The 26,032-nt window shown below is 47.4% G+C and overlaps 2 protein-coding genes across 4 annotated transcripts in view; one reads left to right on the top strand and one right to left on the bottom strand.

Moving 5' to 3' along the window:
* Positions 1–16,419, top strand: part of FGD1 (FYVE, RhoGEF and PH domain containing 1) — a 49,887-nt gene extending 33,468 nt beyond the window's left edge. For both annotated transcript variants that reach the window (XM_034950415.3, XM_003807155.5), the window contains exons 9-18: positions 5,272–5,330; positions 5,471–5,617; positions 6,052–6,144; positions 6,309–6,388; positions 11,575–11,605; positions 12,116–12,217; positions 12,608–12,733; positions 12,909–13,070; positions 14,420–14,563; positions 15,460–16,419. In XM_034950415.3, the coding sequence (XP_034806306.1) occupies positions 5,272–5,330; positions 5,471–5,617; positions 6,052–6,144; positions 6,309–6,388; positions 11,575–11,605; positions 12,116–12,217; positions 12,608–12,733; positions 12,909–13,070; positions 14,420–14,563; positions 15,460–15,765 (1,250 nt within the window). In that variant the 3' untranslated portion in view covers positions 15,766–16,419. The remainder of the gene's footprint in view (positions 1–5,271; positions 5,331–5,470; positions 5,618–6,051; positions 6,145–6,308; positions 6,389–11,574; positions 11,606–12,115; positions 12,218–12,607; positions 12,734–12,908; positions 13,071–14,419; positions 14,564–15,459) is intronic.
* A 156-nt stretch (positions 16,420–16,575) lies between these two features.
* TSR2 (TSR2 ribosome maturation factor) lies at positions 16,576–21,526 on the bottom strand. Of its 2 annotated transcripts, XM_003807158.6 has the most exons (5): positions 21,370–21,526; positions 21,092–21,182; positions 18,382–18,473; positions 17,689–17,865; positions 16,576–17,457 (listed from the first exon to the last, which is right to left on the bottom strand). In XM_003807158.6, exons 1-5 carry the CDS (start codon positions 21,448–21,450, stop codon positions 17,323–17,325), a joined length of 576 nt encoding a protein of 191 aa, XP_003807206.1. In that variant the 5' UTR covers positions 21,451–21,526; the 3' UTR covers positions 16,576–17,322. The 2 variants fall into 2 exon arrangements, with proteins under 2 accessions (XP_003807206.1, XP_034806307.1); XM_034950416.3 differs by lacking the exon at positions 21,092–21,182 and having other exon boundaries at positions 21,370–21,478.
* Positions 21,527–26,032: the final 4,506 nt, after the last annotated feature.

Genomic DNA, 26,032 nt, shown 5'->3' with positions numbered 1-26,032 from the left:
TCAGCCTGAACTTAAAAGACTGACTCTCCAGGTGCATCCTACAGACTGAAGCCCCACTGAGCCCCAAGACTGGATTCCCTGAGTTCCCCAGAGGGAACCCTGAAATTCAGCAGCCCAGACTGAGCTCCAGACAGAGATTCCAGATTGTGTTCTCCCCAGCCCAAGTCCCCTAGACTGATGACCCCTATTTTTCTTTTTTCTTTTTCTTTTTCTTTTTTTTTTTTTTTTTTTTTTTTGAGACAGAGTCTTGCTCCGTCACCCAGGCTGGAGTGCAGTGGCGCGCTCTCGGCTCACGGCAACCTCCGCCTCCCTGGTTCTAGCGATTCTGCAGCCTCAGCCTCCCGAGTAGCTGGGATTACAGGCACCCACCACCGCGCCCCGCTAATTTTTGTGTTTTTAGTAGAGATGGGGTTTCACCATCTTGGCCAAGCTGGTCTCGAACTCCTGACCTCGTGATCCACCTGCCTTGGCTTCCAAAAGTGCTGGGATTACAGGCATGAGCCACCGTGCCCGGCCAACGACCCCTATTTTTCATTTACCAGATGGAGAGTCCCATGATGAGCTCCAGGACTAATGCCCTAGATTATTAGACTGTCCCCCAAATTAAGCCACACAGGCTAAGTGCCTAGTCCCATGTCCACATTGAGCTTCCAGGACTCAGTTCTGCAATTTTATTTTCACACTGGATCCCCAACGTAACATCCCCAGGTGAAAATTCTCCAAATAAGCTCCCTGCACTAGACCCAAAGTGAGCCGCCAGTGAAAGCAACCTAGAGTGGGCTCCAGATAGAGTCCATTTTCTCAACTGTATATCCTTGGGCAAGCTGCTCAGCCTCTCAGCCTAAGTTTTCTCACATGTAGAATGGGGATGATAATGATACCTACCTCATATGGTTGTTTTGAGAAGTAATGAGATAATCTGGGTAAAGCTCCTAGCACAATGCCTGGCACATGGTAAAGGCTCAATAAATGTTAGCTGCTTTTATTACTAAATGCACTGGCTAATGCCCATCCCTCTAAAATTGGCCCCAGGTTGAGTTTAAGAAATTTATTTATTTTTTATTTATTTTTATTTTTATTTATTTATTTATTTTTTTGAGACGGAGTCTCACTCTGTCGCCCAGGCTGGACTGCAGTGGCGCGATCTCCGCTCACTGCAACCTCCGCCTCCCAAGTTCAAGCGATTCTCCTGCTTCAGACTCCTAAGTAGCTGGGATTACAGGCGCCCACCACCACGCCTAGCTAAATTTTGTATTTTGGGTAGAGACAGTGTTTCACCGTGTTGGCCAGGATGGTCTCAATCTGTTGACCTCGTGATCCACCCGCCTCGCCCTCCCAAAGTGCTGGGATTACAGGCGTGCGCCACCGCACCCAGCCTATTTTTATTTTTATTTTTTTTGAGACTGAGTCTCGCTCTTTCGCCAGGCTGGAGTGCAGTGGCACAATCTTGGCTCACTGCTGTCTCCGCCTCCTGGGTTCAAGTGATTCCCCTGCCTCAGTCTCCCAAGTAGCTGGGACTACAGGCACACACCACCATGCCTGGCTAAGTTTTGTATTTTAGTAGAGATGGGGTTTCACCATGTTGGCCAGCATGGTCTCGATCTCCTGACCTCATGATCTGCCCACCTTGGCCTCTCAAAGTGCTGGGATTACAGGCATGAGCCACCGCGCCCGGCCTTTTATTTTTTTTATTATTTTTATTTATTTATTTATTTATTTTTGTATTTTTTTTTTTTAGTAGAGACGGGGTTTCACCATGTTAGCCAGGATGGTCTCAATCTCCTGACTTTTTGATCCACCCGCCTTGGCCTCCCAAAGTGCTGGGATTACAGGCGTGAGCCACCGCGCCTGGCCTATTTTTTTTTTTTTTAAGTGAAAGCAAGTTTATTAAGAAAGTAAAGAAGTAAAGAATGGCTACTCCATAGGCAGAGCAGCCTGAGTTGAAGAAATTGAGCTTCCTGTTTTGTATCAATCCCAACCCTATCTGAGGCCCCGGGATGAACCTCACAGCTTGAGCTTGGCCAACTGAGCTTCCTTAATGGAGCCTCCCAGATTGAGCTCCCCACATCAAGTCCAAAGATGAAACTTTGTCCCCAGAAACAACTTCCCTGTCTGGTTTTCTGAGCTGTTCAGAATGAGAATCTCTGAATGAGAGCCCGCCTGAGATATGCGCACTAAGATCCTCAGCCCAAGATCGTAAGCTGAGCTCCCAATTTTTTACACCTCAGACTAAATTCCCCAGGCTGAGCCTCACTGAATCATATGTCTGGTTCCCCAGACTGACTTGCCCACTTTCTACTTTCCAGACTGCACTCTGGAGCCTGGACCCTAGACCAATCTCCCCATACCAGGCTATCTGGAACTCCTGGCCTCAGTTGCCTACACTGGGCCCAAGACTGAACTCCAAACCAAGATCCTAGACTGCCAAGCCCAGACCAGGCCCCACTAACACTTCCAAACCAAGCCCCTACATCAGGCCCCCCAGATTGCACTCCCTAGCCTGAACCCCTAAGTGAAATTCTAGACTGAAATCCCCACACTGAGCCCCCAGGTAGGGACTGTACACCCTGGATCCTTGGAAATGCCAGTCTGTACTCCACATGAGACATCTCCAGACGGAGCTCCTTGTAACAAAGCCTCCAGTCAGAGCCCATCAGCCTACACAGGCCTGAGCTTGTGTGCCCACAACTTGCCAGAGTCTTCTTCCTATCCCCTTCCCTGGGTGCCCCCTACCTCTACCACTCAGCCTGCCCCCTGCCTTGGGGTGGGGGAGATGTAGGATGTGTAGGAGAAAAGGCAGCTGGGAGATCATTCCCAGCTCTGATGCCAACTCTGCCACCCAGGTAGGCAACCTAGGGTGGTCACCTTCTCCCTGGGTCTTGGTTTCCTCATTGGATAAATGGGGCACAATCATCTATGTTACAGGGTTGTTGTGAGGGTTGAAGGAGCTAATTTATCCAAAGCATCTGCCTGGAGAGGGCAGTGGGACCTTGGCCCTGTCCTAGGGAGCTCGTAGTCTACTGAGGAATATGGATGCAGATGTATAAATACATGATGAGCACTGTGACTAGTGGGACAGAAGGGAGCAAAGGAGAATGTGAGAACCCAGACAGGGTCCTAACCCAGCCCGAGAACTCTGGGCAGGCTCACTGGAGGAAGTGAGCTAGATCCAGAAGACAGTGACAGCTGGCCAGATGAAGTAAGACGGGACATGTTTAGGGAGGTGTAGGAAGCTGGAGTGGTCAGCAGAAGCCACATCACCAAGGGCTTTGAGTCTTTTTTTTTTTTTTTTTTTTTTTTGAGACGTAGTCTCGCTCTGTCACCCAGGCTGGAGTGCAGTGGCGCGATCTCGGCTCACTGCAACCTCCACCTCCAGGGTTCAAGTGATTCTCCTGCTTCAGCCTCCCGAGTAGCTGGGATTACAGGCACGTGCCACCACGCCTGGCGAATTTTTATAAATTTAGTAGAGACGGGGTTTTGCCATGTTGGCCAGGCTGGTCTTGAAGTCAGGTGATCTGCCCCCCTCGGCCTCCTAAAGTATTGGGATTACAGGCATGAACCACCACGCCCAGCCTCACCAAGGGCTTTGAATGTCAGGCTAAAGGGCTAGGTCTTTACCCTGCAGGCACAGGGGAGCCATTGACAGATTTGAGCAGAGGAGTGACAGTAAACTGTGTGAGAAAGCTCCTTCTGGCAGCTAGGATGGAATAAGGGTTAGAGATTGGAGCCCGGCCCCTGAAAGGCATGTGGATGCCTGAGCTGGGACAGGGGCCATAGATCTCCGTGAGCACCAAAACTTGGTCATGAAGAGAGAGCCTCTTAGGAAAACACGACGTGGTTGGCCAGCCATATGGACCTCCTTCAGAAGCACCTCTGCTCCTCCAGCACAGGCTGATCTGAGTGGGGAGATCCAGCACATACAGAATGGGGTACACGAAGACTGTGGCCAGGCCTTAAGCATGGGTGGGATTTATTAGTGTGTGGAGATGTACAGGGACTCATTTCAGCTTTTTCTTTTTTTTTTTTTGATGATACCTGGTCACTATAGGAAATATGGAAATTACAGAAAAAGATGAAAGAAGTAGGAAAAAAATCCCCTGTGATCTGAGCCCCCAGAGAATAAGCACAATGAACATTGTGACATAAATTCTTCCTGGTGTTTTTTAGACATGTATACTTGTAAAAGTAAGATCATTCTATATAAACATGTTTGTATCCTTTTCTTAAAACACCCTGAGCATTTCCCAGATTATTAAAAGACCTACATGAGGATCATTTGTAAAGGTTGTTTAATGTTCCATTATATGAAGACACCATAATGTATTTAACTGAACCCCTACAGTTGGCCATTTTTTTTGGCAGGGAAGAGGTACAGGTGAAGGTGTGCTCCCCTACAGATGGACATTTTTGTTTCCCACTTGGAACTGTTGTAAATACCAATATGACAAAAATGTGTTTGTGTATATAGAATGTGTATTTTCCTAGGATAGATACCCAGAATCAGAATCATTGAGACAAAGAACAGGATCATCTCATTGTTTCTTTATATGGCTTTTTCTGATTATAAAAGTAATACATGTTCTTTGTCAAAAATATGGAAAATACAGAAAAACCTAAAGAAGACAATAAAAACCACCCACAGCCCCACCAACCACAGACAACATCGGTATGCTTCCTTCTGGTTACATATGTAACTATTATTGTTATTATTAATGGTAATAATAATCTTGGCAAGCTTGCATTTTTTTATTGGCTGCCAACTACTCCATCTATTGTGATTCTGGCATTGTGACATTGGACAACTTCTGATTTTAAATGATGTTGCTGTGGACATCTTTGAGGGTGGAGCTTTCTGAGATGGGAGGGTGTGATCAGGCCAGGAGGAGGTATTCAGGGAGGAAAGAAGCCCCGAGGCCGGGTGCGGTGGCTCACGCCTGTAATCCCAGCACTTTGGGAGGCTGAGGTGGGTGGATCACAAGGTCAGGAGTTCGAGACCAGCCTGGCCAACATAGTGAAGCCCCGTCTCTACTAAAAATACAAAAATTAGCCAGGCATGGTGGCACGTGCCTGTAGTCCCAGCTACTTGGGAGGCTGAGGCAGGAGAATCGCTTGAACCCGGGAGGCAGAGGTTGTGGTGAGCCGAGATCGCGCCACTGCACTCCAGCCTGGGCAACAGAGCGAGACTCCGTCTCAAAAAAAAAAAAAAACAAAGCCCCGGAAAGGCTCCTCTCTGCTAGTCCCCCATCTGACCTCACCCCTCTATGCCTGTAGAGTCTCTGGAGCTGATCGCCACAGCAGCAGAGCACTCGAATGCTGCCATCCGCAAAATGGTGAGTGGCCCTTCTAGCCCCTGCCCTTCCTTGGCCACCCACCTGTGGTGTCTCCATCCTGGAGTGGGGGTGTCGTGACTTGTGGGCATCTGACAGGAGGCTGGCACCCCAACCGTGCCTTTTGTTCCCTGTCTTGCCAGGAGCGAATGCATAAGCTGCTGAAGGTATATGAGCTGTTAGGGGGCGAGGAGGACATTGTCAGCCCCACCAAAGAGCTCATAAAAGAAGGTCACATCCTTAAGCTGTCAGCAAAGAATGGGACCACTCAAGACCGATACCTCATACTAGTAAGTGCCAGGCATGGAATTGTGGGTGGGTCGTGCCCCTCCCAACACACACACACATAGTGACCTGGTACTCACTCAAGACTATACCTCCTTTCATTCCTGAAAGAGGAAAAAAAAGAAAAACAGACTATACCTCCTGCTAGCCATTCTCTCCTCTAGTAACGAACTGTATTTTCACTACCTAGCTAGGATTTTTTTTCTCCACTTTACAGATGAGGCAAATAAGCCTTGCAGAGAAGTGACTTGCCCGAGGTTCCCCACTAGGAAGTGTCTTCCATGCCTAGGCTCTTTCCTTGTGACCCCTGTGCCCAATTTGGGCTGTCTTTTCTCCATCTATTGCCTACAGTCCTTGGCAGTAAAGCTTCAGGGCAAGGAGCTGGGCCACATCCCCACTAGGCCCTCTGCACATACATCCCAAACTTTTTCCTTCCTAGTTCAACGACCGCCTCCTTTACTGCGTGCCCAGGCTGCGGCTCCTTGGCCAGAAGTTTAGCGTGCGGGCACGCATTGATGTAGATGGCATGGAGGTAAGCATCCAAGAGGTGGGAAATGGGAACTTGGAGTGGGGCATTGGTGTTGGGAGGAACAAAGATGCTGGCTTTGACCCCGAGTCTGTGTGTGTATGTGTGCAGAGGGCTAGGGCCCTGTGGAGTTCAGTGGCCTCACCATGCCCCTTTCTGCCTCCATTCAGCTAAAGGAGAGCTCCAACCTCAATCTGCCTCGAACCTTCCTGGTGTCAGGAAAGCAGCGCTCCCTCGAGCTCCAGGCCAGGTACTTATCCTTGCCTATGCCTTTCCTCCAGCGCCTACCTCCCTTTTCTTCAGATATGCTGAGGCATTCCAGGCCCAGAGATTGTTCCAGAGAAAGGATGGGCACCTTTCCCCAAAGATGCAGGCTTGCTCTTCAGCGGTGGGGGTGATCCCTAAGGGTTAGACACTATTTAGATTCAGGGTGAGTACTTCACGATATGGGGAAAGGTGGCACTCCTGCCAGGGAAACCTTTTGGAAAATGAATAAGCTCTCCCTAATTGAAGCAAGAATTTCTTCTGGTGGATTTTGTTAGAGGAGAGAGAAGAATGGGATGTGAAACCCAACATGAATAATACCACCACAAATAGTTTATTGTAGATTCAGAGATCTAAGAGAAATAACAATCAAATGCAGTACTTGGTCCATGACAGAAGCCTGGTTTGGGAAAAAGAGCCCTAAAAGACATTTGTGGGACAATAAGAGAAAATTTGGATGTAAAGTGAACATTAGATATTGAGAAATTATTGCTGTCTTAGGTGTGATAATGTTATGGTGGTTATGCAGGAGAATGGCCTTGTTTTGCAGCAGTGCATGCTGAGGGCTTAGTGTCACAATGTCTGTTAATTACTTTAAAATGGTTCAGCACCCAAAAAATACATATGTAACCATACATACACATTTGCACACATATACATACATACACATATACAGTCATGCACTGTATAGTAACATTTTGGTCAATGACAGACCATATATACACAGTGGCCCCATAAGATTAAAGTATCATATTTTACTCTACCTTTTCTTTTTTTTTTTTTTTTTTTTTAAGACAGAGTCTCACTCTGTCACCCAGGAGTGCGGTGGCATGATCTCGGCTCACTGCAACCTCCACCTCCCAGGTTCAAGCAATTCTCCTGCCTCAGCCTCCTGAGTAAGTGGGATTATAGGTGCATGCCACCACGCCCATCTAATTTTTGTATTTTTAGTAGAGACAGGGTTTCACTATGTTGGCCAGGCTGGTTTCGAACTCCTGATCTCAAGTGATCTGCCCGCCTTGGCCTCCCAAAGTGCTGGGATTACAGGCGTGAGTCACTACGCCTGTCTTTACTATACCTTTTCTAGGTTTAGATATGCATACCCAAATAATTAGTGTGCTACAAATTAATACAATATTCAGTACAACTGTAACATGCTTTACAGGTTTGTAGCCTAAGAGCCATAGGCTGTACCTTATAGCCTAGGTGTGTCGTAGGCTAGACCATCTAGTGTACTAGTGTCAGTACGCTCTCTGATAGTCGCACAACAATGAAATGGTCTAACGACACCTTTCTCAGAACACATCCCCGTGGTTAAGTGACGCGTGACTGTATGTACATATATATGAAGTAAATATGGCAAAATATAAAAAAATTTTTGCATCTCTATAGTAGGTATATAGATATGTATTGTACTTGTGCTATCCTGTTTACTTTTTTGTATGCTTGAAGTTTTTTATAATAAACATTTTAAAATAATAGCATGGGATGATGGCCAGCCATTTAACAGAGGGGCCTTTCATATCCATTCTCTACTTGGATGATTACAATCATAGCTCATATTTCCTCAAGACTTAGTTTTTTGCCAGGTGCTGTTTTAAGTTAACGTTAACTTAAAATTTTAAGTTAACGTTAACTTAAAATTTTAAGTCTAAGTTGACTAGTCAAAAGCTTACAAGAGCCCTAGAAGTAGCTACTGTTACCATAAATCTACTTTACAAATGGGGAAACTTAGGTGTAGGACAGTTCTGCATGCAGGGCGCAGTGGCTCACGCCTGTAATCCCAGCACTTTGGGAGGCCAAGGTAGGAGGATCACTTGAGGCCAGGAGTTCGAGACCAGCCTGGGCAACATAACGAGACCTCGCCTCTTAAAAAAGAAAGAAGAAAGAAAGAAAAAGAATATTTATGTACTTGCCCAAGATCCCAGAGCAAGAAAGGAGCAGAGCTGAGATTGGAGCTCAGGTCATCCGGCCCTGGAGTCCACATTCCTAACCACTGTCTATGCTGCCTTCTGAGGGACCAGGTGAAAGGGTATCAGGGTCATGGTGAGGGCCAGAGGATGGATGCATGTCAGCAGATGGCCTGCTTCTGACAGGCTGTGAGAAAGTGAGAAATGACTGGCTGGGACTGCAAGGAGGTGGGAGAGAGAGAGATGAATGTGAGATAGAGGGTATCCTCCTGGGGGATGAAGTGAGTCTTGAAGCTTGGGGAGATTGAGAGCCTCATGGAGGCCTACAGCAGGGAAAGTGAGAGCAAAGCAGATGCCCTGCACATCCAGGGGAGTGACAAGCCACGTGACAGGGACTCATCATCTGCAGAGAGGAAAGGGGCTGCAGTGGGACACTGGGCCCAGAAGGGGCAGCCAAGCAATGTAGGATTTCCTCCTAGTGGCAGCAGGAAGGCGTGGAGGGTTTGCTTTGCTTTGCAGTCACTTTTACTGCCCTTAAAAGAAAAAAGAAATTTAATGCAAATTTTCAAATATCCGGAAAAGTGTAAGTACAACAAGCACCCACATGCCCACAACTTAGACAGCTGCTTCTCAACTTTGGCAACCTTTGGAATCAGCTGGGGAGCTTTTAAAAAATACGGATGCCTGGGACCCACCTGCAGAGATTCTGATTTAATTGGCTTGGGGGATAGCCTGAACATGGAGAGCTCTAAAAGCCCCCCAGGTGATTTTATTTTACTTTTTAATTTTTATTTATTTATTTTTGAGATGGAGTCTCACTCTGTCGCCCAGGCCAGAGTGCAGTGGCGCCATCTCGGCTCACTGCAACCTCCACCTCCCGGGTTCAAGTGATTCTCCTGCCTTAGCCTCCTGAGTAGCTGGGACTACATGTGCATGCCACCGCGCCCGGCTAATTTTTGTATTTTTAGTAGAGACGGGGTTTCGCCATATTGGCCAGGCTGGTCTTGAACTCCTGACCTTGTGATCTGCCCGGCTCGGCCTCCCAAAGTGCTGGGATTACAGGCATGAGCCACCACGCCTGGTCCCTAGGTGATTTTAATGTGTGTATCAGGGTGTACAACCACTTATTTAAGAGTCAACAACTACTGACATTAAATGTCTTTTGCTGAACCATTTTAAAGTAAATTACAAATATCAGGACACTTCACCCCTATACACTTCAGCATGAATAGCCAAAAAACTCCACTATACTGTAGTTCTTCTTTTTTTTTTTTTTTTTTTTTTTTTTTTTTTTGAGATAGGGTCTCTCCCTGTCATCCAGGCTAGAGTGCAGTGGCGTTATCATGGCTCCCTGCAGCCTCGAACTCCTGGGTTCAAGTGATCCTCCTGCCTCAGCCTCCCAAGTAGCTGGGAATACAAGCATATGCCACCATGCCCAGCTAATTTTCGTATTTTTTGTAGAGATGAGGTCTCACTATGTTGCCCAGGCTGGTCTTAAACTCCTGGCCTCAAGCAGTCCTCCCGCTTCAGCCTCCCAAAGTGCTGAGATGACAGGTATGAGCCACCACTCCGTCTATTGTGGCTCTTAAAAATAAAAAGCAACACTTGTTCACTTCTAAGAAATTATAAATTAGAAAATATAGATAAATAAAATATTTCTTTTTTTTTGAGTCGCAGTTTCTCTCTTGTTGCCCAGGCTGGAGTGGCAGCAATGGCTCCATCTCGGCTCACTGCAAGCTCCGCCTCCCAGGTTCAAGCGATTCTCCTGCCTCAGCCTCACAAGTAGCTAGGATTATAGGCTCCCGCCACCACGCCCGGCCAATTTTTGTATTTTCAGTAGAGATGGGGTTTCACCATGTTGGCTAGGCTGACCTCAGGTGATCCAGCCGCCTCGGCCTCCCAAAGTGCTGGGATTACAGGCATGAGCCGCTGCACCTGGCCAATAAAATAATTTTTTAAAAGAATACAATCAGAATAGGCCAGGCATGGTAGCTCACACCTGTAATCCCAGCACTTTGGGAGGCCAAGGCGGGTGGATCACCTGAGGTCATGAGTTCAAGACCAGCCTGGCCAACATGGCAAAACCCCGTCTCTACTGAAAATACAAAAATTAGCCAGGCATGGTGGCACACACCTGTAATCCCAGCTACTGGGGAGGCTGAGGTAGGAGAATGGCTTGAATCTGGAAGGCGGAGGTTGCAGTAAGCTGAGATCGCGCCACTGCACTCCAGCCTGGGTGACAGGGCAAGACTCCGTCTCAAAAAAAAAAAAGAATACAGTCAGAATAAAGTGATTGCAGTGCAGTGCAGGGCAGACAGAAGAGTCAGGGAAGGGGAACTCACACTGATTGAGCATCAAGTGTGCCAGACATTGTGCTGAGCACTGTACACGTTACCTCAGTTACTGCTGAGAACCCAGAGAGTGATAATCATTATCTCCATTTTACAAATGAAAAAAAAACTACCCTCTTTTCTCAAACTTGACACCCAGCAACAGAGAATTTTTTTTCTTTTTTGAGACAGAGTCTCACTCTGTCACCCAGGCTGGAGTGCAGTGGGACGATCTCCGCTCACTGCAACCTCCGCCTCCTGGGCTCAAGCGATTCTCATGCCTCAGCCCCCTGAGTAGCTGGGACTACAGGCATGAGCCATCACACCCGGCTAGTTTTTGTACTTTTAGTAGAGACAGAATTTCACCATGTTGGCCGGGCTGGTCTCCAATTCCTGACCTCAAGTGATCCACCCGCCTTGACCTCTCAAAGTGCTGGGATTACAGGTGTGAGCCACCCACACCCGGCCAACTGATAATTATTGACACGGTTTCTTTTATGTTCTATATTCTCTCCCACACATTTCACCCTTACTCCTCTACCTGAGGCCTAGCACCTCCTTGAAAAGTCCTCACCCAAACTTCAGACTGGGGCATGTCACCTCCTCTGGGCTCCTTGGCCTTATTTTCACCATCAAAACACTGATCTCCCTGTATTGTCCCTGTCTATTTCCTCTACTAGACCATGAGCTCCTTGAGGGCAGGGTCCTCTCTGAAGCTCAAGTTCTTAGCACAGGGTCTGGAAAGTATTAGTAATCGTTGAATAAATAAACCCAGGCAGATTATGTGACTTGCCCAAGGTCATATAAGTAATAGGTGAAGAAGAGGGTCAAGCCCAGGTCTTTCTGACTCCAAAACACCTGCTCTTCCACTCCTATTGCTTTTTGTGGGCCTACCTAACCAAACATCTTTCTTTTTTATTCCCCACCCCAAGGACTGAGGAGGAGAAGAAAGACTGGGTCCAGGTAACATCCAAGGCTCTGTGGTAGGGGGCTAGAAGAGTATTAACAGGTCTCCTAGGGGTTGATAGATTCTCCCTCAAAACTCACAGCTAACCAGAATGGTCCCGGACAACTGTCTTTCAGCAAACTTTACTATCCCCATTTTACAGATAAGCAAACTGAGGTGCAGAGGTTGAGCAGAAACTCACAAACTCTTCTTTTAGGAAGCTGGTTTCTCTGAGGGTGTATAAGGTGAGGGTGTCAAGCTCTGTAAAATCTTAAGCCCAGAAGGTGGCCAGGAAAGCCACCTGAGGTTTTTCAGCCACCACTCCCCCTCCCCCATTTTACACTTGTAACACTGAGACCTGGATTTGGGAGGGGATTTGTTCAAAGTCATCCACCTACCAGTGACAGAACTGGGTTTGAAACCCAGCTTTTCTAACTTCAGGCTAGGGTATACGAAGGTGAGGCGAGGGTAGAAATGGGTAGTTTGTGGGGTGATCTGACTTCTCATTTCTTACACCTCCTCCCCAGGCCATCAACTCCACCCTCCTGAAGCATGAACAGACGCTGGAGACCTTCAAACTGTTGAACTCAACAAACAGGGAAGATGAAGACACCCCGCCCAACTCTCCAGTAAGAGTCCCCGCCCTCTTTCCCCTGCACTGGGACCCCTTCCAGACTTCCAAATGCCCACCTGACCTTTAGATGATCCTCTCCCTTTCCTAGACGGTAATGACCAGAGAGGCAATGCATGACTTCAGAAGCAGTCTTCCATTGGTAGGGCCACAGAGAAATCATTGGGGAAACTGAGGCCCAGAAAGTATAATAGAAGTGACTTGTCTTCAGTAGCACAGCTAGGAGCAGAGCCAGGACTTAAAGGCAGGTCTTCTGAATGTGGCTGCTCCCCCTACCCCCAGCCCATCCCCACCCCATGATAATCCAAGCGTTGGAGCAGGAACAAGGGCTGGCTGGACTGGGCTGGGGAGTAGCTGTCTCTGACCTGAGACCTGGCCCTCCCTACAGAACGTGGATCTTGGGAAGCGGGCACCTACGCCCATCCGGGAAAAGGAAGTCACCATGTGCATGCGCTGCCAGGAGCCCTTCAATTCTATCACCAAACGCAGGCACCACTGCAAGGCCTGTGGGCATGTGAGTGTTGGGAGGCAGGGGCAGAGCTAGGGAGGGGACAGAATGGCAGCCCAAAGGCCCACTGCAGAGTGGGTACCCTCCAAGTGGGGGGAGGCCACAAGTCTGCTGTGGGAGTTGGTATGCTGAAGGGAAGAGCCGCTGGAATCAGGCTACTCTTGCTCACTTGCCACCCCAGGTGGTTTGTGGGAAGTGCTCCGAGTTCCGGGCCCGCCTCGTCTATGACAACAACCGCTCCAACCGTGTGTGCACTGATTGCTATGTGGCCTTGCACGGGGTGCCTGGGAGCAGTCCAGCCTGCAGCCAGCATACACCCCAGCGCCGGAGGTCCATCCTGGAGGTAAGAGCCAGCCCCTGACTAACTCTCCCACAGTGGGCAAATGGGTTCCAACTCTACCCAGTGAGACTGAGGAGGCCCGAGTATTTGGGAAACAGTAGTGATCAAGGGACCCAGGCTTGGAGTGAATAAAATGATGGCAAGAGTGAATGAAAGACAGTCATCTTTAAGTACTTAGACATTTAATCCCCACAGTAACTAATCTGCCCATGCTATTGTTCTCTTTATTTTACAAATGAGGAAACTGAGGCCCAGAGGGGTCATTTGCCCAAATTACACAGCAAATGAGTGGCAGCACTGGATTTTTTTAAAATTAAAAAATTGGCTGGGCACAGTGGCTCATGCCTGTAATCCCAGCACTTTGGGAGGCTGAGGCGGGTGAATCACCTGAGGTCGGGAGTTCAGGACCAGCCTGACCAATGTGGAGAAACCCCATCTCTACTAAAAACACAAAATTAGCCAGGCATGGTGGCGCATGCCTGCAATCCCAGCTACTTGGGAGGGCTGAGGCAGGCAAATCGCTTGAACCTGGGAAGCAGAGGTTGCGGTGAGCCAAGATCGCGCCATTGTACTCCAGCCTGGGCAAAAACAGCAAAACTCCGTCTCAAAAAAAAAAAAATTTTTAAAATTGCCTTTTGTTATTACAAAGTAGGATAAGTAGAACAATATAAACAAAAAATAATAAAATACCGTATCCCTTCTACCCAAAAGTTACCATTGTGAGGGCTTATCCTATCTTTCTAGGCATATATGCACAAACACACATTTTGGAGATTTTTTTAAAAACAAATCTAGGTATTTATTTAACACTTAAAAGAGTACTTACTCTGTGCCAGGAACTATTCTAAGCACTTTGCATATATTAATTCATTTAATTCTCACATCAGCCCTCTTTGCTCTCCAAGTCAATACATTTTCATCTAGAGCTGGGATTCTAAGCCAGACTTCATTAACCACCCACATACCCCCTTAAAACCACAATGCTAGACTACCTCTCAATGAGTGTAGGAAATGGATGTGATGAAAGACAGAAAAAAGCATGAGGCCTAAATGTGTGAATGGCTTGAGGAATGAATGCTCTGACTGAAGAAAGAATGCCTGAGATCAGCACACTCCTTCCACTGGCCTGTAGAGGCAGCAGCCGTTGCCCAAATGAGGCAGACGAACCTAGCTTTGAATCTCAGCTCTAGCTGATTCACTGGGTGGCACTGGACAAATCACTCCTGCCACCTGAGCTTGAGCGTCTTCATCTGAGATAGGAATAGCAGTCCCTACACTGAGGAGGTATTAAAGCCAGGAGGAGCCAGGCTAGGCCTTCTGTCAACATTGATGCCCGGTGTCTCTGGCCACAGAAACAGGCCTCAGTGGCTGCAGAGAACAGCGTCATCTGCAGCTTCCTGCACTACATGGAGAAGGGTGGCAAAGGATGGCACAAGGCATGGTTCGTGGTCCCTGAAAATGAACCCTTGGTGCTGTATATCTACGGAGCCCCTCAGGTATGCATCCTACTCCTTCGGGTCCTTTCAGCCACCTGGCAAAGCCAGATCCAGTCCTTGACCTCTCCTTGGCCTTGGAAGATAAGGTGAGCCTTGGAAGATAAGGTGAGCCTATTTCTAAGAGGAAATCAGAACCCCAACCCTTGAGAGACAAAGACTGGCTAGAGACAAGGAGTGGTTGTGGTATGTAGGGAAAACCAGGATGAGTTGTGGGCCTGGCTTCCTGGAAGGAGTAGAGATGGGGAACTGCTAGGTCCAATTTGGAGTGGGTAAGAGTATGCAGATGGGACCGAGCGCAGTGGCTCACGCCTGTAATCCCAGCACTCTGAGAGGCCGAGGCAGGTGGCTCACCTGAGATCAGGAGTTCAAGACCAGCCTGGCCAACATGGTGAAACCCCGTCTCTACTAAAAATACAAAAATTAGCCTGGCGTGGTGACGTGTGCCTGTAGTCCCAGCTACTCAGGAAGCTGAGGCAGGAGAATTGCTTGAACCTGGGAGGTAGAGGTTGCAGTGAGCCAAGTTCATGCCACTGCACTCCAGCCTGGGCAACAGGGCAAGACTCTGTCTCAAAAAAAAAAAAAAAAAAAAGTATGCAGATAGGGGCAATAGCATAGACAAAGGCCTGAAAACATTATTTGGTATGCTAAAGAGACTAGCCCAGCAGTTTTGTGAGAAGAGGCGGGGGCAGGGGCAGACAGGTATTTAAACCAGCCTGCATTTTAGCCCCAGTTCTGACATGTTCCTGTTGATAACACTGGAGCCACGGAAGGTTCCTGAGTAGGGGAGTTCCTGAGTAGGGGACGGAAGACAGAGCATATGCAAAACCAGTTAGAAGCTGGGGCGGGGGAAAGGTCTAGCCCCAAGGTGGCCCCAGCTCTGTCCCTCCTCCCGCCAGGATGTGAAAGCCCAGCGCAGCCTGCCCCTCATTGGCTTCGAGGTGGGACCGCCCGAGGCAGGGGAGCGGCCTGACAGAAGGCATGTCTTCAAGATCACCCAGAGCCACCTCAGCTGGTACTTCAGCCCTGAGACAGAGGAACTACAGCGACGCTGGATGGCTGTGCTTGGCCGGGCGGGCCGAGGGGACACGTTCTGCCCGGGGCCCACACTGTCTGAGGACAGGGAGATGGAGGAGGCACCGGTGGCTGCTTTAGGAGCCACTGCTGAACCCCCCGAATCCCCCCAGACCCGAGACAAGACCTAGAGGGTTTGGGACAAACTGGGAGCCCCCACCCCACACTCTAGTTGCCCATGTCTGATTGGGGGCTCTAGCCCCTTCCCTCCCAGCTCAGTCAATACTTGAACTCCCATCACGGGCACTTTCAATCCCGAATGCTGGGTCTTGGGTTTTTTAATTCATCTTTTCACAAAACGTGGGCTTTTAAAAAATATATTCCTACAGTGATGTCAATTTTTATTAATCCCTGTCCCCAGGGAGGGTGGGAGCCGTTGCTAGTCCTACCTGAATTAGGTCGTTTTTCTCCCTCATCCCTCAATACCCTACCACAGATCCTGCCTCCACCCAGTTCCCCACAAAGCACCAGAGGTAGGAGACCTGGATTCAAGTGCCAGCTCTGCCACTGACCCTGGGGCCCCGACCCACCCCTGCCTCCTCAGCCAGTGTCTTCACACGTACAACTCCACGTGGGGTGGCAACTAGACCTCTCCTGCCTCTCCCATAGCTTACAGCTTCTACCCGGCCCCAAGGCTACCCAGTATTTTATCGTCCAGACCCATGGCAGGGCCAGCGGGCAGGACAGGGAAACGGGGGGGGGAGGACAATGGATACTCAGTTTTTTGTGGTTTTTTTTGTTTTTTGTTTTTAAGAAAAATACAGTTTATTTCAGGCTTACAGTAACTTTCATAGCACTGCTGTGCTCCGTTCGTTCATCTGTTTGGTTGTCCAAAGTACCAGGCTGCTAGGGTGGGCCCAGAAACTGCTCCCTTGTAAACTCTGAAGCTGAGCTCCCAGAAGGCTGATTCTAAGGCTACTACTCACAGGTCAAGCCACAGATTAAGCAGTAAGGTATTATTTATTAAGATCTTAAGCCTCACCCCTGAACTCAAATGGGATGGGATAAGGAGTAAGGAAAGAGGTTAGAGGAGACAGAAAACAAAGCCCAGCTCTTCCAAGCTCACCACCTAGCCAAGGTCTTCGAATTCCTGAGGGAACCCAGGACTGGAGGCTGGGCTGAAGGAAGGCAGCATTCCTGGGAGGTTCCAAGTTCTGGGCAGGGGTACAGAGCTGTTGCGTGTGTGTGGGGTGGGGTAAGGGAGAGGCTCCAGAGCTACTTTCATTCACATTTTCAACTATTCTCTCTTCCACTCGCATGTCCATCTCACCATTCCTGACCCAGCCAGCCTCCTATCACTGAGTACTGCTGCCGCTGCTGATCCTCTCCTCCCCAAATCCACCTGCCCACTGTCCACCGGCATCTAGCTCCTCCTCCAGCCACACCCACACTCACTCATCCCCTTCCTCACAATGACGGCACCCAAAAGACACTGTACTGGAGAACCCGGCTTCGTCACTCGGATGTTAACTAAAGGCCCAGGGGAATATGCTGGAAAAGGTCCCCCCACCCCCAAGACCAAGGACCCTAGGTTTTCCTTGCCCTGGAGGGAGCCAGACAGAGGAACAGGGGAGAGGGTGGAGATGGGGTAACCAGTCCACAGGTCTGCAATCCTCAAAAAAAAAACCCCTACAGACAACTCTCAGAACAGCAAATAAGGGCCCAAAGCCATTTCCAATCATCCCCACTCATTTTTTTCTCCGGACAATGGTCCAGCCATCTTCCACTATATCCTCTTCCTTAATAGTCTGAGCGTCTGGATCAGAGGGTTCAGGCTGGGGGCAGACCCCATCTGTAGCAGCCCCATCATTCGTAGCTGTGACCTGGAGGGGAGATTTAAAAGAGAGCTGAATACACTGACCACTGGAGACCCAGGCTCTGCTCCAGCTCTTCCAGGATTGGCTGTGTAACTTTAGGAAAGTTCCCTGCCCTCTCTGGATAATACTACTACCACCAACCACCACCATCCCCTTATCACTTCCCTGTGAATCTAGCTGCTCTCCCAGAAAATTGAAAACATCTGTATCCCCCAACCCAGGGGGCACCCACTTCACCTCCATCTCTTCCACACTGTCAACATCATCTTCATCCTCATCAGTCTCTCTAGCTGTCTTAAGTGCAGTGGCTGTGACCTTGCATTTTCTTTGAGTGATGCAGGAGGCCATCTCCCTCAGAGCAGCCCCATCACCCCTCTGGAAGTGGTGGAACATGGTCTGCAGTTGCTGGCTCACCTACCAAGAAAATATTCAACCAGTTTGGATTTTCCAGATATCTACTATACAAACAGCACGTGTTTGAAGCAACAGTGGGGAGTAGGTTGGATTTTTCCAGAAGAGAACAGAGCTCTTTCCTCCCCAAGGAATTAACCAATGAAGCAACCACATATGAAGGGCTCAAATGAAGGCCTAAAGCATCAAAAGAGAGCCTAACTAGCAGGGAATCCTCTAGAACTGGGCTTTGAAAGAAATAAGATGTAAAAGGGAAGGTAATCTTATTGGGGAGCAATGGTAACCAGAGCGGGGGTGAAAATGGACCTGGACTGGCCTGACCTGCCCTTGGGATGGGGCTGAGGAACAGGCCTGGATGGGAATGATGTATAGAAAGAAAGAAAAGCCAGGGTTTGGAAAGGCTACACTTTTTCCTCTAGGCAACAGAGTCATAGTCAAGAGTCTTGGCCCAAAACAGACAGCTGGGGAGAAGAAAGACTACAGGTAGGGAGACTGCAGTTGTGCCCGTGATAAGCTCACCTGGGGCAGACTCCCGTCTTCCACAACTGTATCAAACTCGTTGGTCAACAGCTCTCCAAGGAAGTCTTCCACCTCATCTAGCTCCAAGTCAGCTAAGTAGAAAAGGACAGGGCCCTTGGGTCAAAGACCACCCAACTTCATCACCCCTGCCCACTGCTCTTCAATATCTACTTGGTGGATCTGCAACTGGATGGGTAAAGGCACAGTGAGCCTTTTATCTGCTAAAGTGTTCTGCATTCCAGGTTTTAACAATTTTTTAAGAACCACTAAAAATACCTCATTTCCAATCTCTTCCATCCTGCCTTTTATCTGCTAAAGTGTTCTGCATTCCAGGTTTTAACATAATTTTTTAAAGAACCACTAAATATTAATACCTCATTTCCAATCTCTTCCATCCTACCAAGGCCTCTTTCCACAACTCCCAGCCCTACACTCACCCTCTTTCATCTGGCCTATTCTAACTAGCCTCCCCTCTATGAGACCTTGAGCAAGCTACTTCTTTCTGAGCCTCAGTTTTCTCATCTGTAAAGTGGGGCTAATGGTGGCCTCCTCAAAGGTCTGTTATGAGGAACCATCCAACACAATGCCTAGCACAGTGAAGATCCATAATCCATGTTAATTTCTATCATGCAAAAGCTGAAGTTTTTGAAGTGAAGAGAACCTTCACAACTGTGGTTCCACTGATAAAAGAAGCCACAGACCAATGGGATAGTTAAGAAGAAATGGACATAGTAATTCCAATGATGAAATCATCATAGCCTTGACACTGACATCCTACTGTGTGACTCTGACTGAGCCACCTTCCTCTCTGGGCTTCAGTTACCTATGGGCCTATGCTCTACTTTTTCTGAATTAGACAGTAACTCAAGAAAGTCTTCCACAAAGCTCCTAGCCCTCTCCCCTCTATGTGCTTTCTCTGGGAGAGCTCATCCACACTCTTGGCTTTCCCTACCACTCAAACTTAATATCCCCCGAATTTATCTCCAACTGAGACTACTCTGTGCCTGGATGTTTCACAGATGCCGCAGATATTCCATATCTAAAGCCAGACTCATCACCTTACTCTTTAAACCTGCTTCGCATCCTCCAGGGTTCCTCTACTCCGAGAAAAGACACCTAATCCACCCATCAACTCAAACCAGGAACTTGCCTCTTTTTCCCTCCCTGTCTACAGCCAACCAATCTCCAAGGCCCTATTCCACCCCTTCTTTTCCATGCCTGTTGCCACTGTCCTACTTCAGGCCTCATCAGTTTCTAGACAAAAACAGCGTTCTCATCAGTCTTTCCCTCTCCAGGTTATGCTTCATACTGATTATTTCCTGAACTTTCTAGCCAGCAAATCCCATCCTATTTCTCACCCTAGAACCTGCCCACGAATTTTTACCAGCCACTGCAGTGTTTCACAGTTTGCCTTTGAGAAATATCTGTTCTGCTGGGTCTTAAGGGACACTATCCATAGAAAGCTAATGAGAAACAAAAGCAAACAGGTTTTTTAGTGGTTCTTATTCTTACCCAAGCCTTTAATATGTTCATGAGTGTTAAGACTTTTCAGTGGGAGCAGAACAAGAGTTTTTCTTACATGAGGTAACTGGAGAAGCTTCTTCACTGAACATCTAACAGGACTAGTTAGCATGAATTTTGGCAAACACTGGCCTAAATGATAAAATCAAAGGCACATAAGGGCTTCCATGTCTTATGCTTTTCAGGGGGGCTTCCCACACCCCAGCTTCATTCTCTACCACTCCTCCACCCCCCACGCACACACACCCATACTCCAATACTGAGCTCCCTGCTACTTTCCAAATATAACACATTATACCCTCATGCCACAGAACTTGAGTGTTGCTCTCTCTGCTTCCCCCACCTAGCTAACTCCTTCTCATTAAGACCCAGCCCAATTCACCACCTCCACTAAGAAGCTGTCTCCCCATCCTGTTACCCCATGCACCCTGAGCTCCTCTTTATCAGAAAATCTATCAATGTTGTAACTATTTACGTGTGTGGATCCTCAATGGATAGTATACTTTCTTGAGAGAGATGACTCTGCCTAATGTCATCTCCAAAGCTAGAAATTGAATGAAGATTTTTTTAAAAACCATACTATGCAACAGGCCCTCTACTGGGCCTCTTGTTCTTGTATATCCCTCAAGACGAGCCTACAGTGTAGATCTTTGCTGTCCAAACAGCCACAGGTGGTTACTGAGCACTTGAAATATGGCTAGGCCAAATCGAAATGTGCTAAAACTGTAAAATACCAGATTTTGAAAACTTAATACTAAAAAATGTAAAATATCTCAATGTTTTATACTGACTACATGTTGAAATATTTCATACACACCGAGTTTACTAACATTGATTTCATCTGCTTTTTGCTTTATTAAAGTGGCTACTAAAAAATTTTAAATTACATGTGACTAGCATAATATTTCTACTGTACAGCGCTCTGGTGGATACTTTCATACGCATTTTAGAAACTAGGAAACTGAGTCTCAGGGAGGTAAACTGCCTTGTCCAGAGTAATCCCACGAGTCAGTGGTACAGCCCGTAAAGCACTGGAATCCAGGATTCTGATTCTAAAAGCTGAATTCATTCCACCTCACCTTTAGGTACCAATCCACAACTGCTCGAGAGGAAATGCAGGCTCTGCGGGATGGGGCTCCTCCTCTCCACAACCCACACAGGCGGGTCGCGGCGCCTCACATTCACTCACCATTGCGCATGAAGTAATCCTCCACTGCACCCCCCAGCCACTTGGCCTTCTCCTGGCTGTGCACACCCCCGAAGCCATTCTCCACAGCGATCTGTAAACACAGGTCCAAGCCCACCAAGTCAGCTTGGAAGCAGACCTGGAGTAGCCTGGAGGCCGCTTACGCCGCCCAGTCAACTCCTCTTATGCCGCCTAGCCAAGCCTCAGGCACCTAGCCCAACCAACTCCTGTTCTGCCCCGGGCCCTAACCTTGACCTTGCCCTGGCCCTGGCCCCACTGACCTGCAAGGCCGGCCAGGCCTCCAGGGCCGCGCAGACCCCAGCCCGGAAAAGAGCTCGCGCATCTTCTGCAGCGCCCGCCATTATCCGGCCCCAGTCCACGTGACGTCCCGGCGGCCCAATCCCTCTGTAGCTCGGCCCAGGCAGAACGAGACGCAAGCCGAGCCTGAGAACACAGGATTCTCTTTTCCGCAGACCTGGCAGCAAGACTAGAGCAAAAGAAAAATCTATCAGAGCGATCGATGACACCACCAGAGTTACTCACTTAAATCAAAGGACACCAGACCTAAAGGACGTGTGGGGCCATGGTTTCCGGATCCGTGGGTACTGCGGAGGAAATATGTGGGGAATTTATTACAGATACAGATTCCAGGCCCTGGGGCAGAGGACTCAGTGAGTATAGCCTTAAAAATCTGCATTTAAAAAAAGCATCCTAACATCTGTATAGAATACTGCAACCAACAACAGTAAAATACAGTCAGCTCTCCCTATGGGGGGCAGTCCACGTCCGTGAATTCAACTAACCTCAGATGGAAAATATTCAGGAAAAAATTGCATCTGCACTGAACATGTGCATACTTTTTTTCTTGACATTATTCTCCTAAACAGTACAGTATAACAGCTATATACATAGCATTTACACTTTATTAGGCACTATAAGTAACCTGGAAATTATTTATCTATTTTTTTGAGACCGAGTGTCACTCTGTGGCCCAGGCTGGAGTGCAGTGGCGCCATCTCGGCTGACTGCAACCTCCGTCTCCTGGTTTCAAGCAATTCTCGTGCCTCAGCCTCCCGAGTACCTGAGATTACAGGTGCCCACCACCACTCCCAGCTAATTTTTGTGTTTTTAGTAGAGACAGGGTTTCGCCATGTTGCCCAGGCTGGTCTCGAACTCCTGGGTTTAATCCACTTGCCTCGGCCTCCCAAATTGCTGGGATTATAGGCGTGAGTCACATCTGGAAATGATTTAAAGTATACAGTAGGATATTCATAGGTTATACGCAAATACTATGCCATTTTATATCAGGGACTTGAGCATCTATGAATTTTGGTATCCTCCGGAGGTCGTGGAACCAGTCTCCCACGGATACCCAGGGATAACTGTACATGTTTTTCTGAAGTACACAAGAACATTCTCCAGAACAGATCATACACTAGGCCATACAGTAGGCCTCCATAGATTTAACAGGATTGAACATACTAAGTATGTTGTCTGACCACAATGGAAAGAAGTTAAAAATCAGTAAAAAGAAACTTACAAAATTCACAAATATATGGAAATTAACACACTCCTAAGCAATAAATGGGTCAAAGAAAAAAATCACAAAGCAAATTAGAAAACACTTTTAAATGAATGAAAACAAAAACATAAAAAAAATCCATGAGATGCAGCTAAAGCAACACTTAGAGGGAAATCTTTAGCTGTAAACATGCATATCTAAAAAGAAGAGCCGGACATGGTGGCTCATGCCTGTAATCATAGCACTTTGGGAGGTTGATGTGGGAGGATGGCTTGAGCTCAGGAGTTCGAGACCAGCCTGGGCAACATAGTGAGACCCCATCTCTAAAAACAATTTTAAAAATTAGGCCAGGTGTGGTGGCTCACGCTTGTAATCACAGCACTTTGGGAGGCCAAGGCAGGCAGATCACTTGAGGTCAGGAGTTCGAGACCAGCCTGGCCAAGATGGTGAAACCCCGTCTCTACTAAAAATACAAAAATTTGCCAGGCGTGGTGGCAAGCACCTGTAATCCCAGCTACTTGGGAGGCTGAGGCAGGAGAATGGCTTGAACCCGGGAGGCGGAGGTTACAGTGAGCCGAGATGGTGCCATTGCACTCCAGCCTGGGAAACAGAGCGAGACTCTGTCTCAAACTAAATAAATAAATAAATAAATTTGAAAACTAGGCCAGGCATGGTGGCTCACACCTATAATTCCCGCACTTTGGGTGGGCAGATCACCTGAGGTCAGGAGTTTGAGACCAGCATGGTCAATATGAACAAACCCTGTCTCTACTAAAAATGCAAAAGTTAGCCAGGCATGGTGACACACACCTGTAATCCCAGCTACTTGGGAGGCTGAAGCACGAGAATCGCTTGAACCCGGTAGGCGGAGGTTGCAGTGAGCTGAGATCACTCCACTGCACTCCAGCCTGGGCGACACAGTGAGACTCTGTCTCAAACAAACAAACGAACAAAAAAATTAGATGAGCATAGTGGCATATGCGTGTAGTACCAGCCACTCAGGAGGCTGAGGTGGGAGGATTGCTTGAGCCTGGGAGCTCAAGGCTGCAGTGAGCCGTGATTGTGCCACTGCACTCCAGCATGGGGGACAGAGCAAGACCCTGTCTCAAAAAAATAAAAAATGAAAGAATGATATCAAATTAATAACCTACACTTCCACTTCACAAAACCAGAAAAAGAAGAGCAAAGTAATCCCAAGGCAAGCATAAGAAAGGAAATAATAAATATTAGAACAGAAATAAATGAAATAGAGAATTGAAAAACAATAGAGAAAAGAAAAAACAGTGAAGCCAAAAGTCAGTTGTTGTTTTTTGTTTGTTTGTTTGTTTGTTTTGAGATTGAGTCTGGTGCTGTCACCCAGGCTGAAGTGCAGTGGTGCAATCTCAGCTCACTACAACCTCTGCCTCCCAGGTTCAAAGGAGTCTCCTGCCTCAGCCTCCAGAGTAGCTGGGATTACAGGCATATGCCACCATGCCCCGTTAATTTTTGTATTTTTAGTAGAGACAGGGTTTCACCATGTTGGCCAGGCTGGTCTCGAACTCCTGACCTCAAGTGAGCTGCCCACCTCAGCCTTCCCAAGTGTTTGGATTACAGGCGTGAGCCACCGGACCTGAGCGGTTATTTTTTTTTCAGAGATGAAGTCTTTTTTTGTTGCCCAGGCTGGAATGCAGTGGCACAAACATTGCTCACTGCAGCCTCAAACTCCTGGGCTCAAAGGATCCTCCTGCCTCTGCCTCCTGATTAGCTGGGACTACAGGAATAGGCCACCATGCCTGGCTAGCGTGTGTGTGTGTGTGTGTGTGTGTGTGTGTGTGTGTGTGTGTGTGTGTGTTGGGAGGGGGTGTCTCACTTTGTTGCCCAGGCTGGTCTTGAACTCCTGGTTTCAAGCGATCCACCTGCCTCGCCTCTCAAAATGCTGGGATTACAGGTGTGAGCAAATGCAACTGGCCAAGTCAGTTATTTGAAAAGATCAACAAAATTTACAAACCCTTAGCTAGACTGAGGAAGAAATAAAAGAAAGAAGACTCAAATTACTGAAATCAGGAACGAAAGAGGACGTATAATTACCGACCAGTCAAAAAAGACCACATATTGTATGATACCATTTATATGAAATATACAGAATAGGTAAATCTATAGAGACAGAAAATAGATGAATGGTTGCCCAGGGCTTGGATGGGGAAAGAATAGAGTGTGACTTCTAAATGGCTTCAGGGCTACTTTTGGGAGTGTCGAAAATGTTCTAAAAATTAGACGAGGTAATGGTTGCTGTTATGAGCTAAATTGTATCCACCACCCCCCAAATTCATATGTAGAAACCCTAACCCCCAGTACCTCAGAATGTGACTGTATTGGGAGATAGAGCCTTTAAAAAGGTAATTAAGATAAAATGAGGTTGTATGGGTGGGCCCTAATCCATTATGACTGATGTCCTTATAAAGAAGGGGAGATTAGAACTCGGTGCAATGGCTCAGATCGCTTGAGGCCAGGAGTTCGAGACCATCCTGGGCAACAAAGCAAGACCCCCATCTCTACAAAAAAAAATTTTTTTTAATTAGCTGGGTGTGATGGCTGTAGTCCCAGCTACTCAGGAGACTGAGGAGGGAGGATCACTTGAGTCCAGGAGGTTGAGGCTGCCGTGAGCCATGATTGTACCACTGCACTCCAGCATGAGTGACAGAACAAGCCCTGTCTCAAAAACAAAAAACAACAAAATATAATAATAAGAGGAGATGAGGACACAGGCAAAGAGGGACACCAGAGAGGTGTACACACAGGGACAACTATGTGAACACACAGTGAGAAAGCTAAGGAGAAAGCCAAGGAGCAAATCAGAAGAAACTATACTAAAAGCCATTGAATTGTACACTTTACTTATTTGTTGATTTATTGATGAAAGTATTTCCTTAAAATTAGAAATCTAATTTACAAATTACAAATTTTTAAAAACTGACAAATGTCACAAACATCTTCTAACCCAGAAAAATAAAATATTACTTTGTTGTTTTGTTTTTGTTTTGTAGATGCAAGGTTTCACCATGTTGGCCAGGCTGGTCTCAAACTCCTGACCTCAGGTGAGCCGCCTGCCTCAGCATCCCAAAGTGCTGGGATTACAGGCATGAGCCACCACGCCCGGCCAAAATAAAATATTCTTATTAATTACATGACTCAGCTCTCTACTAATTTTTCTACATTTTTTGATATCAAAGAGTTTATAGAACTCTTCATATGACAAGTATTTTATATTTTCTAGAGAGAACACAAAGAATTCAATTGATTTAAATTCAGTTGAGTAAAATTTTTTATTATTAGTATTTTAGAAAAGTTTCAATTTCACAACTCATTATTAGTAATGTACATTTTAAGATTTTTGTCAAACTTGGGAAAATTTCTAGTTTCTTTTACATGTGAGCTGTAAGATT

Source organism: Pan paniscus, chromosome X (genome assembly GCF_029289425.2).
Source record: "Pan paniscus chromosome X, NHGRI_mPanPan1-v2.0_pri, whole genome shotgun sequence".
NCBI lineage: Eukaryota > Metazoa > Chordata > Mammalia > Primates > Hominidae > Pan > Pan paniscus.
This window is presented reverse-complemented; position numbering and strand designations above follow the sequence as displayed.

What these genes read in the sequence shown, in the direction of transcription:
- TSR2 (XM_003807158.6), bottom strand. Translation starts at nt 21,450, where the DNA reads ATGGCGGGCGCTGCAGAAGATGCGCGAGCTCTTTTCCGGGCTGGGGTC. An exon ending in AGGCCTGGCCGGCCTTGCAG is followed by an intron (nt 21,183 to 21,369) that starts GTCAGTGGGGCC and finishes CTGTGTTTACAG; the next exon opens with ATCGCTGTGGAGAATGGCTT. An exon ending in GGATTACTTCATGCGCAATG is followed by an intron (nt 18,474 to 21,091) that starts GTGAGTGAATGT and finishes TTTTCTACTTAG; the next exon opens with CTGACTTGGAGCTAGATGAG.